At 39.6% G+C, this 16,123-nt stretch overlaps 1 protein-coding gene across 1 annotated transcript; it reads left to right on the top strand.

Annotated features, from left to right (window-relative positions):
* Nucleotides 1-4,375: 4,375 nt before the first annotated feature.
* Nucleotides 4,376-6,042, top strand: LOC111726527 (60S ribosomal protein L30-like). Its single transcript, XM_023515342.1, has 2 exons — nucleotides 4,376-4,462; nucleotides 5,665-6,042. Exons 1-2 carry the CDS (start codon nucleotides 4,376-4,378, stop codon nucleotides 6,040-6,042), a joined length of 465 nt encoding a protein of 154 aa, XP_023371110.1.
* The last annotated feature ends 10,081 nt before the right edge of the window (nucleotides 6,043-16,123 follow it).

Genomic DNA, 16,123 nt, shown 5'->3' with positions numbered 1-16,123 from the left:
TAAATGTAGAATATAAATGTCTTAACACAATAACTAAGAAAATGACGTGAAGGCTGTGTTAACCAGTTGGATCAAAGTATTTCAAATTGTATATAGAAACAGCACTCTGTACTCCATGATAGTATTAAGGTACACTGCTATGATTTAATAAAAATAAAAGAAAAAAAAAGAAAAAGAAATAAATAAGTAATGCAATCATAACCAGGGTAAAAAGAAAACTTCTAGCTCCTGATAATGGCGGAAAGATATTTCAGTTGCCAACTCTAAATATAACATGTGGCGTTTTGTGGCGTGAGGTTTAGAGTTTGGCCCTTTTTGAAAGACCTGCAGAGCAAGCAAACTTGAGGTGGCAGGTTCAAATCTGACCCCGGCCAAAAACTGCCACAAAAAAGAAGTTTCAAACCATGAAAGAAGGGCTGGTCATTTTTACTGGCAAACTAATCGGAATACTAAGTATTTTCAAATTACCTGTGATGTGTCTTTTCTAGAATGTTGACAGCTAAGGGCATGGGCTTGGGGGCCACCCAAAAGGCCAGACAGGAGATATAGTTTGGTTATCTCCTAAATGTTGCGATAAGCTTGGACACAGTTCTTTGTGCTCTAAATAAAAATATTTCCAACTGTAACATAGTGATCCTCCCTCCTGTATCAGGAGATGACACATTCTGACGCCCCAAGAATAATGCCTAGCCCAGAGTCAGCACCTCATCAAAAGTACTCATGGCTAAGATGTCGTTAATTATTCAAAATAGTGGTCTGATTTTTAGAGGTCAGTAAAGGCAATCTGTCTTGGGTTGGACGGAGATTCTTTTCCTTAGAATATAACATCTAAAATAAGCTAGTTGACAACAGTTTGGCTATACAGTAGAGGAAATTTAACAAGTCCCATTTGGTGACATTTTTATCCCAAGGCAGAAGTTTCCTTTCCCCTGGGTATGGAAAAGGCACCTCTCACAGAAGCCTTCCGACCTACTTCAGGGGAAAGGGCAGGAGAAGGGCAGAGAACGGCTTTGCTCAATTTTATGACTGCTGCAGGGGAGAAGGGTGAGGGGAAGGTGAGGTCATCTTTCTGTGTATGCCACTTTCTCAAATGCCAAGTTGTCACATTTTGGAGGAGTACGTCCCGAACTCCATCATAACCTTACGGAAACAAAAACAAAAAATCAAACAAACACAAAAATTGAACTCTTGAAGTCACTCATTTCCATCATCCAGCCAGGATTTACCACTGATGGGCGGCACGGCATGCCACCTCGAAGTATGCCACAAGGATCATTTTGAGTTAAAGACACGTAAAAAAAAAAACAGAAAGAGTCTGCATTCTCTGTACCGGGAAAAAGAAACATGTCACCAGAGACTGGAGGGACTCCCACGTGAAAAGTTCACTTCCTGTGCAGGAGAAATGAACCTTTTTGTCACAAGAGACTTGGAGTCAGGGCTGAGCCAAATCAGTACAAACAGATGTCATTATAACGCTGACCGTTCTGCAGACTCCCCAGGGGTTTTAGTGCATTTTCCACAATCACCCTTCTCTGCCAGGCCGTCCTATGTGAGGATCTAGATATTTGTCCCTTCTTTGGGTCCTCATTCTTCTAGGGGGTCCCCTCTCCTTGTGAAAGTTTGCATGCTCTTCTGTCATGTGTCCCATGTCAAGTTAATTCCCAGACCCAGCCGGAACCCGAAGCAGGAGGAGGTGAAGTTTTGCCTTCCCCGTGCTACGCTTGCTGCAATCAAATTTCAGACGTATGGTACAGTTTTGGGAAGTCTCTGATGTGGTTGGAAATGGAATTCTCCATATATTCTTTAGAGAGACAGTCAGAAAGTGTAAAACTGAGAGAAGAGATTGAGAGAGAACATTAAGGACGAGATCTGGCTTCTGCTAGGCTACTTTTGTACATTTAGATCTTACTCTAAAGACGAACTATCGTCCTGGGTTGCCACGACCATTTCTGGATCACTTTCCCCAGCTTGCGAGGCGACTTTTGTTTAATTTCTGTGTCTCTTGTTGGGACGCAGCAAAGCTTCAACTCAAAATACAAACTTGATTTTAGGGTGTGATGGCTAATGCATGAGGCAAAGATTAGTTTCTGCCTCAAACCAGCTGACCCCGCATCGATCATTTTTTTTAAATAATTGAATCGTCAATGATTAAACAGAAAACATCCTTAAACTCTCCACGGTTATCTTTATTTCCTTTTCACGTTAATTTATTCCATTTTGCCTCTGGCATGTTGAACTCTGTCTATGCTAATATCTTTATCTGGCTTTCTCTTGGGGTTTTTCTCTGCCTCTCGTGTATACAGATCTAGGCTTCCAAAAACTTTTAGTGCCTGGGACTTTGTGGCAGCAGAAGTGGGACATTTACCAGAGATCTCTTTCCTTCACAGCAATCACCCATATACATCATCTCCACTAGGAATAAAAAGCTTCACACATTCAAAAGAACTATGATTGTTTTACCCTTTTTTTTTTTTTTTTTTTATGCCTTAAGCAGAACCATCAATTCTGTCAGGCTAAAGAATAAAACCATTTTTATTTGCAATATTCTCCACCAATGTACTATGTATGGCTTTTATAGTTAAAAAACCATCATCTCCTCCACGCGTAAATATTTTCCTGGGATGAGAAATTCAATAAAACCACAGGTTCCTAGCCTTTGTGGTTGGTATAAACAAGCCCTGCCTTTTGAGGTTTCAGTCTCCAAAGGTGACAGCCACGGATTTTATTTTAAAGGTTACACGTTGCATTTTTTTTTTAATGTGTTTGCAAGATTTATTCATAAGTGGTTAAATGTTTCCACATCTCTGAAGTCACCTGCTAGAATGGGCCCCACTTTACATATGGGAAATCATTTATGGGAAGCGAACAATATGGCCTTTGTACCTCTAACCACAAGCTGGCTCCGCTTCACCTTCACAATTATCTGAGTTTCCAAAATTATTTTCCTGGTGTGCACTGCGTTTCCTTCTCTGAGAAACAGAGAACAAAATTGCCTTATCCCAAGCTCATACTGTAGCTTTTGAACGTCAACAGTGTTTTCTCTCTTCTGAAATGTTTTGGCTGCGCCCCAGAGGAAGTGTAGTGTAATAGAAAGACCCTGCGGATGCCACACAGGTGACTACCGCAGGTCTCGATTTCCATATGTATGAATTTCCTACCACCCCTTCCCCTTTGGCTTCTTACAAGATATATTTCTTACAAGGTACGTTTCCAGAATGTGGTTATGTCTTGGCGTCCAGGTTATGATGATATTTATCTTCATTTACACTTATGTTTTTTTTACAAATTCTCTACAGTAAGTATGTGTTATATAGCAGAGAGGGGAAGGCATTTTTTTTTTTTAAATGAGACCACATGAGTCGTAAGTAAATTCTAGACATCAACAGGCCCTGATTCTGAACACTAATGTCTTCAAAGCAGATTATATGAGCATGTCTCTCCACCCAGCTAAAGGAGAGAAGGAAAAACAGAACTACACAGGCCTACTGTTCTTTCTTGAGCCCTTGGAACAACTATTTGGAAAGGCAACATAGATGCATTGGGTAATAATGTCACAACTGGCTGCCAATCATCTGGGGCTAAATAAAGCTCACATTCCAGAGGCTCTGGCCCTTCTACTGCTTAGTTTTTCTTTGTCTGCTTCAGTACATTATTGTTATTTTTTTTTTAAGAAGCAGAAATGTTTGCAGGGCAGCAGCTCTTTGTGCCGTCTGTTATAACAGTTAACTACCTACCCTCCCTTTCCACAACTCTCTCTCTCTTTTTCTACAGTGGACAAGTGGAAGGAAGACCTTCCTTCAGAATCATCACAAAACATCGAACTAAAAAGGCCCTATTCATGGAGTTTGGAGAGGAATCCTCAGGGCGGTTCATAGCCTCTTCGGAGATGGAAAAGACATTAAGGGTCATTTAGTAAAGTGCAACATTTATAAAGTGAGAAGAAAGCCAGAGGATTGCTGGAGAAGCCCTGTCCCGAGTCAGCAAAGCCAAGATTCAAGTCCAAGTTTTTCCCGTCCAAGTTCAACCTTTCTTTCCAACATTTTCACTCCATTTGAAGACACAGTCTATTATTACTCTGGAAGGGAGAAAACACATCTTCTTTACAGTTCATATACCAAAAGAACGTTCCTCAAATTTGCTTTGGTTTAATTTTGTTTGCTAGTGTATCATAGAATTCTATTTTTCTTTTTATGGGCACTTACTTATCTCTACTTGGTAGTTCTACTTCCCAAAAATTGTATACCCAATAGTAACCAAGAGGATCACAAAAATCACACCCCCAGCCAAAAACCTTTCACTCCATTCTTTAAAAAATTAAAAAATAAACACAATCAACCCTCTACTCTTCGCCTCTCTCTCTGATATAAAAGGAAAAATGACAAAAGAAGAAACAGATGTGGACGTGTGTGTTGCTGCACCCGTGGCACTGAGCTTAGCGGCCACAAGGAAGGGAATCCCCAAGGTAGTGGCACACCCAAAAAGAACTGGTAGCACATTCCCTGGAAAGCAGCCAGCCAAGGCTCCAAGCAAGAGGGAGATTTCTAGTGATCACCTTGTTCTGGACAAACACCTCTTGCCAAGGCCAACATAAGATCAGAATTCTGACACTCCATTTTGCTGGATCAACCTTATACTTAAAAGAAAAAGAAAATATTACCAAACTGTTTTTAAGTTTCCCATGATTTAAATGATCTTATAAAAACAAGACAAAGGTGAACGTTTTAAATCAATAACTGAGAAAATGACATGAAGGCTGTGTTGACCAGTTTGATGGAAGTATTTCAGATTGCATGTGAAAACCCCACACTGTACCCCAGAAGTGCATTAATGTACATAGTTACCATTCAATAAAAAAAAAAAAAAATAAGACAAAGAATCTACTTGGGTTGGGGCAGCACCTGTGGCTCAAAGGAGTAAGGCACTGGCCCCATATACCGGAGGTGGGGGTTTAAACCCGGCCCCAGCCAAAAACTGCAAAAAAAAAAAAGAATCAATTTGGGTTAATTTAAATAGCTTTGAATAATGCTTTTTTTTTTTTTTTTTTTTTTTTTTGAGAAGATAGCATGCCTTTGACAGGGACAAAAAGGTGTGCTAACTTTCCTTGGTGGTTCTACGGGTCCCGTAAATCAACAGAACTGGAGGACACGATGTTAAGTGAAATAGGCCAGGAACAGAAAGGTGAGTGCCACGTATTCCCATTCATACACAGACGCTAAAAAATGTTGATCTTAGGAAAGCAAAAAAGTAGAGCTGAGGGAGGCTGCAAAGGTCAGGGAAGCAGGGATAGGGACAGATTCTTTGTTAGTTAATAGAAAACAAAAAACTACAGCGGAATAGAAGGAAGGAGCTCTGTGTCTAGACACCATGGAGTGACTATACTTAAGGATGAGATGATATATTATAGAGTTTCAGACAGTTGGAAGAAGAGCATTGAATGTTCCTAATACAAAAAAATGACAAATGTTGGAGATGATGCATTTGCTAATTACCCTCATCTATCACTCAACATTGTGTGTATGGAAATTTCACTATATCCTCCATAAATATATATTTATATGTAGGTGGGTCAATAAAACAAAAGGCAGGTTCACAAAAGAAAGGCAGAAGGAGCTTTCTCGCTCCCCAGCCATCTGGTGCTGGTCTTGGTTGGGGTGCGTCCTGCAGCTAAGGTCAAATGGTGGCCACAAAAAAGACCAAAAGTCCTCGGAGTTGATCAGCTTGAGGCTCCAGCTCATTATGAAAAGTTTAAAGTACACGCAGACTCTGAAGATGGTCAGACAAGGCGAAGTGAAGTTGGTCACCCTCGCCAACACCTGCCCAGCTTTGAGGCAATCTGAAATAGAGCACTCAGCCATGTTTGCCAAAAATACTGATGTGGGCACAGCACGGGGAAAATACTACAGACTGTGCACACTGGCTGTCACTGATCCAGGGGACTCTGACACCATCAGAAGCATCCCAGGACGGACTGGTGAAAAGCAAATCATGAAATTCTTTTCTTTAATAAAATTTGGCAACCCAGGTATGATTATAAACTCATGACTATAATCCCAGCACTCTTGGAAGGCCAAGGCAGGAGAATTGCTGGAGCTCAGAAGTTTGAGACCAGTCTGGGCAAGAGCCTCTCTCTACTAAAATAGAAACATTAGCTCGGTATTGTGGTGGATGGTTGTAGGTCCAGCTACTCACTCAGCTAAAGCAGGGGGATCACTTGAGCCTGGGAGTTTAAGGTTGACCCCAAAGCACTCTAACCTGGGTGACGGGAGTGAGACTCTGTCTCAAAAGCAAAACAAAACCAAAAAATTTTCCCATGTTTTCCATGACATGGGAAACTCTGAAAACCACACCACCCAGGAAAAACTTTTATTTTTATCTTTTTATCTTCAGATTCACTGAAGAATGGATAGATGTGTAAAATGTGATTGAACCAAAGGGTAGGATCTAGTGGTGATAAACTGAGAGGGGAACCCAGCAAAGCTTCTCTGTTCAGATTCTGCTTGGGCTATGTATCATTTGTTACTCCCGAGTATGAGACAAGACCCCTCTGAAATGATGCAATGCTGGTCTTCAAGGGAGAAGGGAAGGTAGAGAGTGACTCTTTCAGGGTTTATGGCTTTGTTTGGGGGAAGAGGAGATCTACTTTCTATGACCTGCCTTGACAGAGAGGAAGTTTGGTTTTTCTGAATTAATTTAGGGAGGAAAAGAGGAGCCAGAGGCAGGAGAGTGGTAGGAGGTCACAAAGACCTTGCTTCTGGGCCTCCCAATCGCCTTCAGTTCTAAGTACCCAGCACACCAGGCTTCCAGACTCTGGGGTATTGTGTTCTGAGTTCCAACAACAGGTAGGAAAAAAGTCATTTCTCTCTGAGGTCAAATCACCTCTAGCACTTGAGTTTTCCATTTCAGCTTGGACGTCACATTTCAGAATAGTGCCTGATTCTAGAAACCTATACCACAAGGTCAGATTTGGACAAGAGTAGATTTCCCAACCCAAGACTTGACCATTTACATATCTTCTCCGTTCTCTCTTCCCAAACAGCCGATTCATAGATAAACCATAGATGATTTAGGGGATGGGACACATCAGAAAAACAGATATGGGAACATGTCTTTCTTTTAGTAACTGCTGACAATTTAAACGGGACTTGGTTTCACAATACCCAGGTCTAGGGCAAGTTCAATCACTTCAGTTTGTGTTGAAGTATTTCCCACCCTTCACAGTGAAACTAGGTGTTTATGAGGGAGGTGGAGGAGGGTCACCTATAACCGGGCATTATCCATCCACTATGCCGGGGTGAGTCAGCCTCTCGCCACAACAGTCCTCAAGGCCAAAAAGTCTTATTTTCAATTCAAAGACTTAGACATGGAGCATCATCAAAGTTAAGCAATTTGCTCGATTCAAAACTACAAAAGAGTGGAGTGGGGATTTATTTGACAACAAAATCTATTGGCTTCTCCCCAAATCATGACTCTTCTTTAAACTGCTAAATACTCAAGCTAATCTCCAGTATGTGAGGGTGTGATGTTTTTCCTCTTCACTGTTACACAAAAGGACAAAACTTGAGGCCCTACCCATTCTTACTTTTTTGAAGCTATATTCCAAAATATCAAAATGGAAAAAAAAATCATTGTTTTCCATTTAGGAAAAATTCAGACTTTTTAAACACATAATAAGTGGGAAGGAAGCTTATTATATGGAGATTACGTAGACACGTCCGTAGGTGAAAGGAAAGTCATTTTGAGTGTGAGAGCTGTGGTTTTCCCATGTTGGAAGCAATGGAAATAAAAAATGAGTAGTGATAACCTGCCTTTCTTTGGACACTCACTGAGGCTGACTTCCTAGACCTCAACATCTTCGTGCAGAAAGCTGGACCTCTTAGAGAATGCTTCCTGTGTGTAACAGAAGGCTACCTTTCCTTCCACAGGTAGATTTTAAGCTCCTTGAATACCTATGTCCTGTTTCTCTGTCTTGACATGTACAAAGAACATGACTTTGCATTTCTATGATTCTCATCTAGTAAGACATGCAAAGAGGGAAGAAGCGTTAGAGGAAAACAGATAGGGCTTGGCCAGTGAAGAAAGAAAGAAAAAGGAAGGAAAGAAGGGAGGGAGGGAGATAGGAAGGCAAGGAAGAAAGAGGACTGGCGTGGTGGTTCATGCCTGCAATCCCAGCACCGTGGCAGGCCAAGGTGGGCGGATTACTTGAGCTCAGGAGTTCGAGATCAGCCTGAGCAAGAGTGAGAACTCCCCCAACCCCCTACTCCCACCCCTGTCTCTACAAAAAATAGAAAAATTAGTCAGTCATCATGGCAGGCGCGTGTAGTTCCAGCTACCTGGGAGGCTGAGCCAGGAGGAATGCAGGAACCCAGGAGTCTGAGGTCACTATGAGCTATGATGCCATGACATTCTATTTGGGGCAATAGAGCAAGAATCTGTCTTAAAAAAACAATAGGAAAGAAAAAGAAGGAAGGAAGGAAGGAAGGAAGGAAGGAAGGAAGGAAGGAAGGAAGGAAGGAAGGAAGGAAAGGAGGGAGGCCGGCAAGCTAACTGCAACATTCCCCAGGTTTTTCCAGCTCTGCCACATCTTTGCAAATCCATTTTCCATGAATCATCTTGGTTATTTCCTTCCTAATCTTGAGCCTCCCTTAATCTCTTTAAAACCCATAAATTAGATAGACAGTCCTTTGCTTGTGGCTGAAATGTATTCCATCAGCAAAATTTATTTTCTGTTGATGGACAAATCAAGACCCCAAGACCTCATGACTTGTGACCTGTCCATGATTGATAAGTCTCTCCAATAAACTGGTTCAACACACTGAGCCTGACACTCATGGCTCTCTTCTTCTGTTCCAAAGGACGACCAGTGTCACGTCGGCCGGTAGATGAGCCTTTTGAAGTTATGATGTAAGTAGAAAGCAAAGAAAGGAAGAACACTGGTTGTTTTTATATCAGAAAATATCTTTGAGATTCATTCTGCTGGCTCTGGTTTTTAAATGAGGAATTTAAGACGCTTGCCGACAGTCCTCAGTTCCAGAATTCATTTCTTTCTAGTTGCTCTGAACATGAACAGCTCTAGGTCAGCTGGAGCGTGCTCATAAAGGGATTCGAATGCTACAAAGGTCGTCCTGACAGCCACTGGGAAGCCAGCAAATTTGAATTATTACTTTCAAACAAATCGCTGTGTTGATTTGCATTGTGATTGCTATCACAATGCATAGCTGGTCCAGCCGGCAATACTTCTGTTGTCTTAAAAACACCACTTATTTTGCATTTATATTAACTGCTACAATAACTAATTAGCAGGCTTTTAGACTCAGACAAGTTCAGTGCCTTGGAATTCTACACAGACAAACCGAGACTTAGTATAAATAGTAAAATGAAACTGAAGCTTAACCAATTAGAAATCACCAACTAACCTCCAATTAGGGACATTCTATCGAGTCATACCCAAAGGGGGCACACACCCCACTTGTAGCCAATCAGCCTATAAACCTGATAGCTCACAGTGCCTAATCAGAGTTCTTAACCTCTTCTGGTTGTAGTAACAAATTCATCAAACCTTTAGTGAATGAATACACTGTTAAATTTATTTTGTCTAGAATTTTTCCTTTAACATAACCAAACTCCTCAAAGACCCTCCTTAATCTTGACGAAAAACAGTAAGATCAAAAAACAAACAAACAAACAAACAAAAAACAGTAAGGTCTTCTGGTTACAGCTTACAAATATGTACCCTTCTCCCTAAATTCAATTCCAATTTTCTGTCACTTAAAAGTTATAGGTACTTGGGACAAACTATATTATATCTCAATTTTCTGATCTATAAAATAGTGATGGTATCTGCTGTAGAGGGTTGTTACAATTAAGTCATTTTCATTCCCAGGGATCATTTAGAATTATGCTGGATTTACTTTTATTTTTTTGCAAGTTTTTGGCCAGGACCAGGTTTTAAGCCACCACCTCCAGCACATGGGGCCGGTGCCCCACTCCTTTGAGCCCAGAACTAGGCTGGATTTATACGCATCATAACATTAGTGATCATTATTCTTGTTAAAACAGATAGCTCAGATTGTTATCTGTTTCCTTGTGGGAAAAAGAACTAGATGATATAAAGAAGAAAACAAAGAAATGAACCCCTCCAGGGCTTACCTACCATAAGGATACTCATAATATTGCAAGCCTCAAGACAAATGTGAATAACTGTGGGTGAACAGCATGGGTTGGGAGCACCTCCCAACATTTGTGGTTTCTCATGGTTCCCCATCTGCCTACTCCATAATTGTTTAGGGATCAGAAAATTCTTAACCTGTTTCCTTTTATAAAATGAAAAACATAATACAAAAGTAAATTGGGCTATTTGTCTTAGTGTTGATTTTGACCAAAATTAATGCAATATAATTTTTGTCAAAGTCTCTTGTGAAGTAATTGTGTATCAACTTCCAACCTCGCAAAGCCCAGTTTTGATCATGGTTCTCTGTCACTAGTTCCTACAAGTAAAATAAAATTCTTTAGCCTAGAGGTCAAGGCTTTCCTGGATCTAGCAAAGCATCCTTTCCTAGGCGTTATTTCCCCAAGTCTGGTCAAACTGAACAATTATTCATGATGCCTGGTCACAGACTGAATATTTATTTATTCGTTTTCTAAAGCTATTCCTGCCATGTGGGATGCTTCTTCTTCTCCATCTCTATCTGTCCAATTCTTACACATCCTTCAAGGTTCAAATACCACTCCTATGAGATCCTACCTAATTTCCCTAGAGTCAACATTATTTTTTTCCTTCTCTGAACTACAGCCTTATTTAAAATATCACGGGAAATCAAAGCTCATCGGACATGCCACTGTGTGTCAGCAACTGTAGCAAATGACTCTCTCTTCCCCAAATCCACTCTGCTTTTCTCTCCCCGGTGCGTCTGCACATTCTGTGTCTACAACTTAAGATGCCCTCCAACCTTTAATTCACTTAGCAAACTCCCCATCCTACCAACTTCAGTCCAAGTGCTCTGTTGTCAGCCAGAACTCTCCAAGGCAGGTGAGATAAATTCTTCCCAATATCCCACAGCACCTAACAGACATTGGACACTTCAAGAATCAGTAGAAGGTATACTTTTTTTGTTTGTTTGTTTTTTAATGTAACAACCCTGTAATCTGATCCTAGCTCATCCATTTACGAATCTGGACATTTTTATAAAGGCACAAAATTCCAGTTTCATCCATCAAAAACTGAAAAGGGGAGACAGAAGGAGGGAGAAGGACAGAGAGAGCGTTGATACTGGGTAGGAATTTCAGTAACTCTCAAGTGTTGTGACTAAAGCATGTGGCACATCTATAGAATGAACACTCCCCGTGACTCTGCATTCACTCCTATCATTAGATGTCACAGATGCTTTTATACTGATGTTCCCCATTGACCATGAGTCCTGTAAGACGGCTATTCTGGGAGCATAGAGTCGAGAGGTTTGGGTTGAATTGGCTCTGTGGCTTACCAGCTATGGGACATTAGAAAAGACACTTTATTTCTTCATGCCTCAATGGTACTACCCATGTTATTCAGATGATATTAACTAGTGGGAAGGTTGTCATAAGAATACGATGAGTATAAATAATCTGGGGAAAAAATCTAGGACATACAACTTCTCTAAATACAACAGTTATTTATTTGTAATGCTAGTAACCAATTATAGAATGTAGAGAAGGCTAAATGAATGTTTCTTAAATGAAGAAATGAGTAGACTATAAAGCACTATACAAATATAAATAGTTATTTTGATTATTGGCTTGATGTAATTATTTTAGCTCTAAACTCTGATTTCCAGCCACTCAGGTAATCTCTTTACTTTGTTTCCATGTTCATCCTACAAAATCCTACTTCTCATGCTGCTAACCTAGAGCTCTCTGAACCTCTTCAACTTTGAGTGTTGCCCAATCCATGAATCCTTTAATACCCAAATAAATGCTATTAAATGTATTTTGTCTTAAAATTATCTTTAGACATAACCAAGCCCCCACAAGCCTCTTGTTCTTGACAAAAAAATAGTAAGAAGAAGTTATTACAAGTTTGCATGCATGGGCTCTGCTCCAATAATTCTCAAATCCAGGGGTCTAACACTTAATAGGCTGTAGGTACCTAGGGGCAAGTTATGTGTCACTTTTCTCATCTATAAAATAGGGACAGTGCCTACATTGGAGAGTTATTACAATTAAGTAATTTCAGTTGTGGAGAACATTTAGAACTGCATCATTCAGCTAATAAAATTGTATCACTCTTATAATGGTGAAATGGATATCCCTCAATAATTATCCAATTTTTTTTGTATTTGATGAGATAATCTGCCTAAGAGGCCAAATCATCTAGCAGTGGGTCAAAACAAAGAATGCCAAATCTTACCTTCTAAAGATTCTTTTTCCTAAATACCCTTCTCAGCCCCCACAATCAACACACATACATTAATTGAAAGTCTAATATTTAGTGTTTGTAAAATAAGCACTTAGGGCCAACCATATTCTAAGAAATATTCCTGCTCAGCATTATTTCATGGAGAAATAAGGAAGTCTGAGGTATGTTTCTTTCCTCTAAAAAGCACAGAATGTGCAGAGCAAATATTTTTAAATTTAACAAGGAAGAAAGAGAGGTACTGAGTAGAATCAGAGCCTGTTGGCTTAAGGCTAAAAACAGCCTATTTTTATTCTGGGCCACTGTTTTCCATTGTGAACGGAATCTTCTGGTCCCCAGTGATCCAGCCATTGGAAGACAATGTATACAATTTCAACACTCAATTTTACAGGAAAGGCGTTTTCCATAGGCCATGTTATGACTGATCGTTGCTTATCTCATGCATGCTGCTGACGGCCCAACAGCATCACCTTTCTGAGATGCTTCACTCTTTGCAGGTTCTAATGTCTTTCTCAATATCACTTTATCCCATTTTCTTTTTTTTTTTTATCTTTTTTTTTTTAATTGAATGGTAACTATGTACATTAATGCACTTCTGGGGTTATCCCATTTTCAATATGTCAGCATTAAAGGGGACAGGGGTTTTGGTATTAAAAAGAAGGACATGAAGCATCATTTTATGTTTGACTCTCATTGGTAGAGCTTTTCAGACACTTAGTTTTGAATTTTCTGAGCTATAAGAGTTACTTATTTTATAGAATTTTTGCTTCTATGGCCGTCTTTAAAATTTTCTTAAATAGCACATGTCTTTGCATTGTTATTTACTCATATAATGTTAATTCCATATAAGCTATTTAAGTGCTTTTTATCTCCCCCTAAAAACAGCTAAGAAATCTTCATTATGTATTGGGTATTATCCTATGTCATTTAATCTTCAAAAAACAATCATTTAAGAAAGGTACTGTTAGTATTAACCCCATCTTACAGATGATAAAATAGAAGTTCAGTAAGAGCGTATACTTTCCCAGAGATGGCCAGGACTGGAACTCAGTGCTCAGTTTTTCCGACTGCAAATCCCAAATCTTTCCTTTCTATGTCTTAGCAGCTACTCCAGCAGCTTGGCTATTATTTTAGAAAAGCAGCAGTATATTGCTCTAATTTGTATATCTTTTCCTAACACTCAGAATGAGAGCCTTTTGCCGGGTAGATTCTTACTAGATAATTGAGAAGGAGAGGAAGAAAAAGAGGAGGAGAAACAGAAAGAGAAGAAAGAAAGGGAGTAGTAAGAGGAAGGGAGATGGATTCAGAAGTGGTGTAAGGACGGTAATAACACTTCTTCCTTGGAGCCATCTCCCTTCTTCACAAAACCTCGAGCTCCTGCCAACAGTACCTACTCTCCGTCCTCAGCTTTCTGCGTGGGGGATGAGCATGGGAGGTGAACAGGCAATGCATTTCTAATTTTCTGCATGGATGCCTTAGTTACTATTAAGATATTGTCAAAGGGAAGTAATTTCAAAGAAAAGAAGCTAACCTGATTAAAAAGCACAATTAAGATTGACTTTAAAGAAGATATTAAAAGTTTAGAGAAAAAAGAAAAGATTAAGGTTGGGGTCCATTAAGGGGACCCCTCAGATGCCCACATCAAAATGGCAGAAGAGGGCTGCTCATTGCCACAACAGGAAGTCTTTACCTTGACCGCATCTGTCACGATAGCTCATGATCACAATGCAGATGGGCAGGGTCAGCCTGCGCAGGCCCAGCACACCCATGTTAGGAGTGATTCTTCTAAGCTTCATGTTTCTGTTCAGAACCTGGAGGTCCTCTGTTAGTCATGCAAGTCTCCTGCTTTCTCTTGCTTGGCCACTAAGGGCTTCAATCCTAACCTCAGCACATGAAATTTAGTCCACTTCTGCCCCTAGAGATCTGGTGAATTATTTTTTTTTTCTCTTTAGAAATGTGCTGAGACCAAACTAGCCATCTCAACCACCTCTTACTTAAGCAAGAGATTTGTTACTTTTAACTGAGAATTTTACCCAATGTCAAGATCCTTGCTTTTGGAATACTGAGCAAACTCTTCAGATTCTTTGAAATATACTTCTCTTCCTTCCAATGCTACTCAGTGCTAGTTGACTGAGCATTTGGACTCAGGAGTATAGTCAAAAAAGGATGTCAGAAACTTGTCCTCTGGGGCCAGGGGTCCCAGACACGGGTCCTCTGGGAACTCTGGCATATACATCCATATTCTTCAATCTCTACATATTCTACCTGCTTTTATGTCCGGGTTTTATAAGAATTTAAAAGCATTCCAATTCATTCAAAATGTACTGTGGCATTAATGCCCTGGTCAATCCAGCACCAAATGTGCTCAAATTTGGTGCTGCTAACACTAACACGTGAGGAGAAATCTGTCAGTGGTAGTCACTGGTGGGCTGATCTGTAGCCAGTAGGGATGCCTCAATAAGTCAGTTACAATTAAAACAAGGGCTAGGAAATTAGAGTGTCCTTTTAATTTTTTCCCTTAATTTTCCTTCAGGATCTTGAATTTCCAAAGCCCACACTTTTACAAATAAAAAAGGAGATGGTGGGATTGCCACCATAGGAGTCTATAATGACAAATGAATGCCTTTGTGTTATTGTTCACATGTGTGTGCTCAGCGGTTATAGAACATCTCCCTTGGTGAGGCAGAGCAATGCCTTTCTCCATTACACAACGAAATATGAAACTCAACGTGACAACAGTTTGCAACTCACCACTTCCCAACACAATCTATGCAACAAAACTCTACTTTTAGAAACCCCAAATAGTATACATGTCTGAGGAATGATATCCCAGAAATAAACAACATGCCTTGGAATTAGATGGTAGAATTAGGGTACTTTTGATGTTACGTCTGCCTTTCACAACTCGGTAAATTGAAGACTTCTGAAATAATTTTATCTGAATACTTTTAGGTTTCTTTGGTCTGTAAGGTTTATTCGATTTAAGGTAACTTTTACTTTTCACTTCTAAAATAATACAGAACTATTGTGGATACACTAGAAAGACTAGAAAAACAAAAAAAGCAAATGAAAAATAAGAACGCTACTCCCAGAAGTAATGAACATCTAACATCTCAACAGTACATCCTGTTAATTACCATGTCGTATCTTATTTGTTTAAACATGGGAAGTCCATCTGACTCGTGTTACATTATTCTCCATGATGTTCTTCAGTATGACACAAATGGCTATTTTTAAACTCATTTTTAATATATGTAAACTCAAACTAATGGAGCAAAAAAAGGGGAAAAAACTCATCTGTATGTATTTTCATGTATAGAGAGTCCAAGAGAATTTTTTAAAACTGAAAGGTACTTAAAATTAAATATGATGAAATTAATACAGGTAGTCTCCTATACAGGCTACAGATGAGACAGATTTGCTCTTCAATTGAATTAGTATGTAAGTTAGAACAGGTACATTTACCTATTACCTGCACTAGCCTGTATTTGTAAGTACAAGTTATACACAAGTCAAATGTTCGTAACTCAAGGACTGCCTGTACTCATATACTTCCTGTTCAACTCATTCTTCTTTCTGATACTCCATTAAAATAATGTTATAATAAATTGACAAGATAAAAAATAATGGGAAGAGCAAAATATTTTGAGAAGATGGAAAGCATTTAGAAAAGTAGTAACAGATTTAGCAAAACAAGAGAAAAACAAATCTAAAGCTGCTTGTGGGAGATTGCCT

Source organism: Otolemur garnettii, unplaced genomic scaffold (assembly GCF_000181295.1).
Source record: "Otolemur garnettii isolate 467f Iridium unplaced genomic scaffold, OtoGar3 scaffold00069, whole genome shotgun sequence".
Classification (NCBI taxonomy): domain Eukaryota; kingdom Metazoa; phylum Chordata; class Mammalia; order Primates; family Galagidae; genus Otolemur; species Otolemur garnettii.
Note: the sequence above shows the minus strand (reverse complement) of the source record. Positions and strands in the feature narration are given on the sequence as shown.

What these genes read in the sequence shown, in the direction of transcription:
- LOC111726527 (XM_023515342.1), top strand. Translation starts at nt 4,376, where the DNA reads ATGACAAAAGAAGAAACAGATGTGGACGTGTGTGTTGCTGCACCCGTG. An exon ending in CAAGGAAGGGAATCCCCAAG is followed by an intron (nt 4,463 to 5,664) that starts GTAGTGGCACAC and finishes TGCGTCCTGCAG; the next exon opens with CTAAGGTCAAATGGTGGCCA.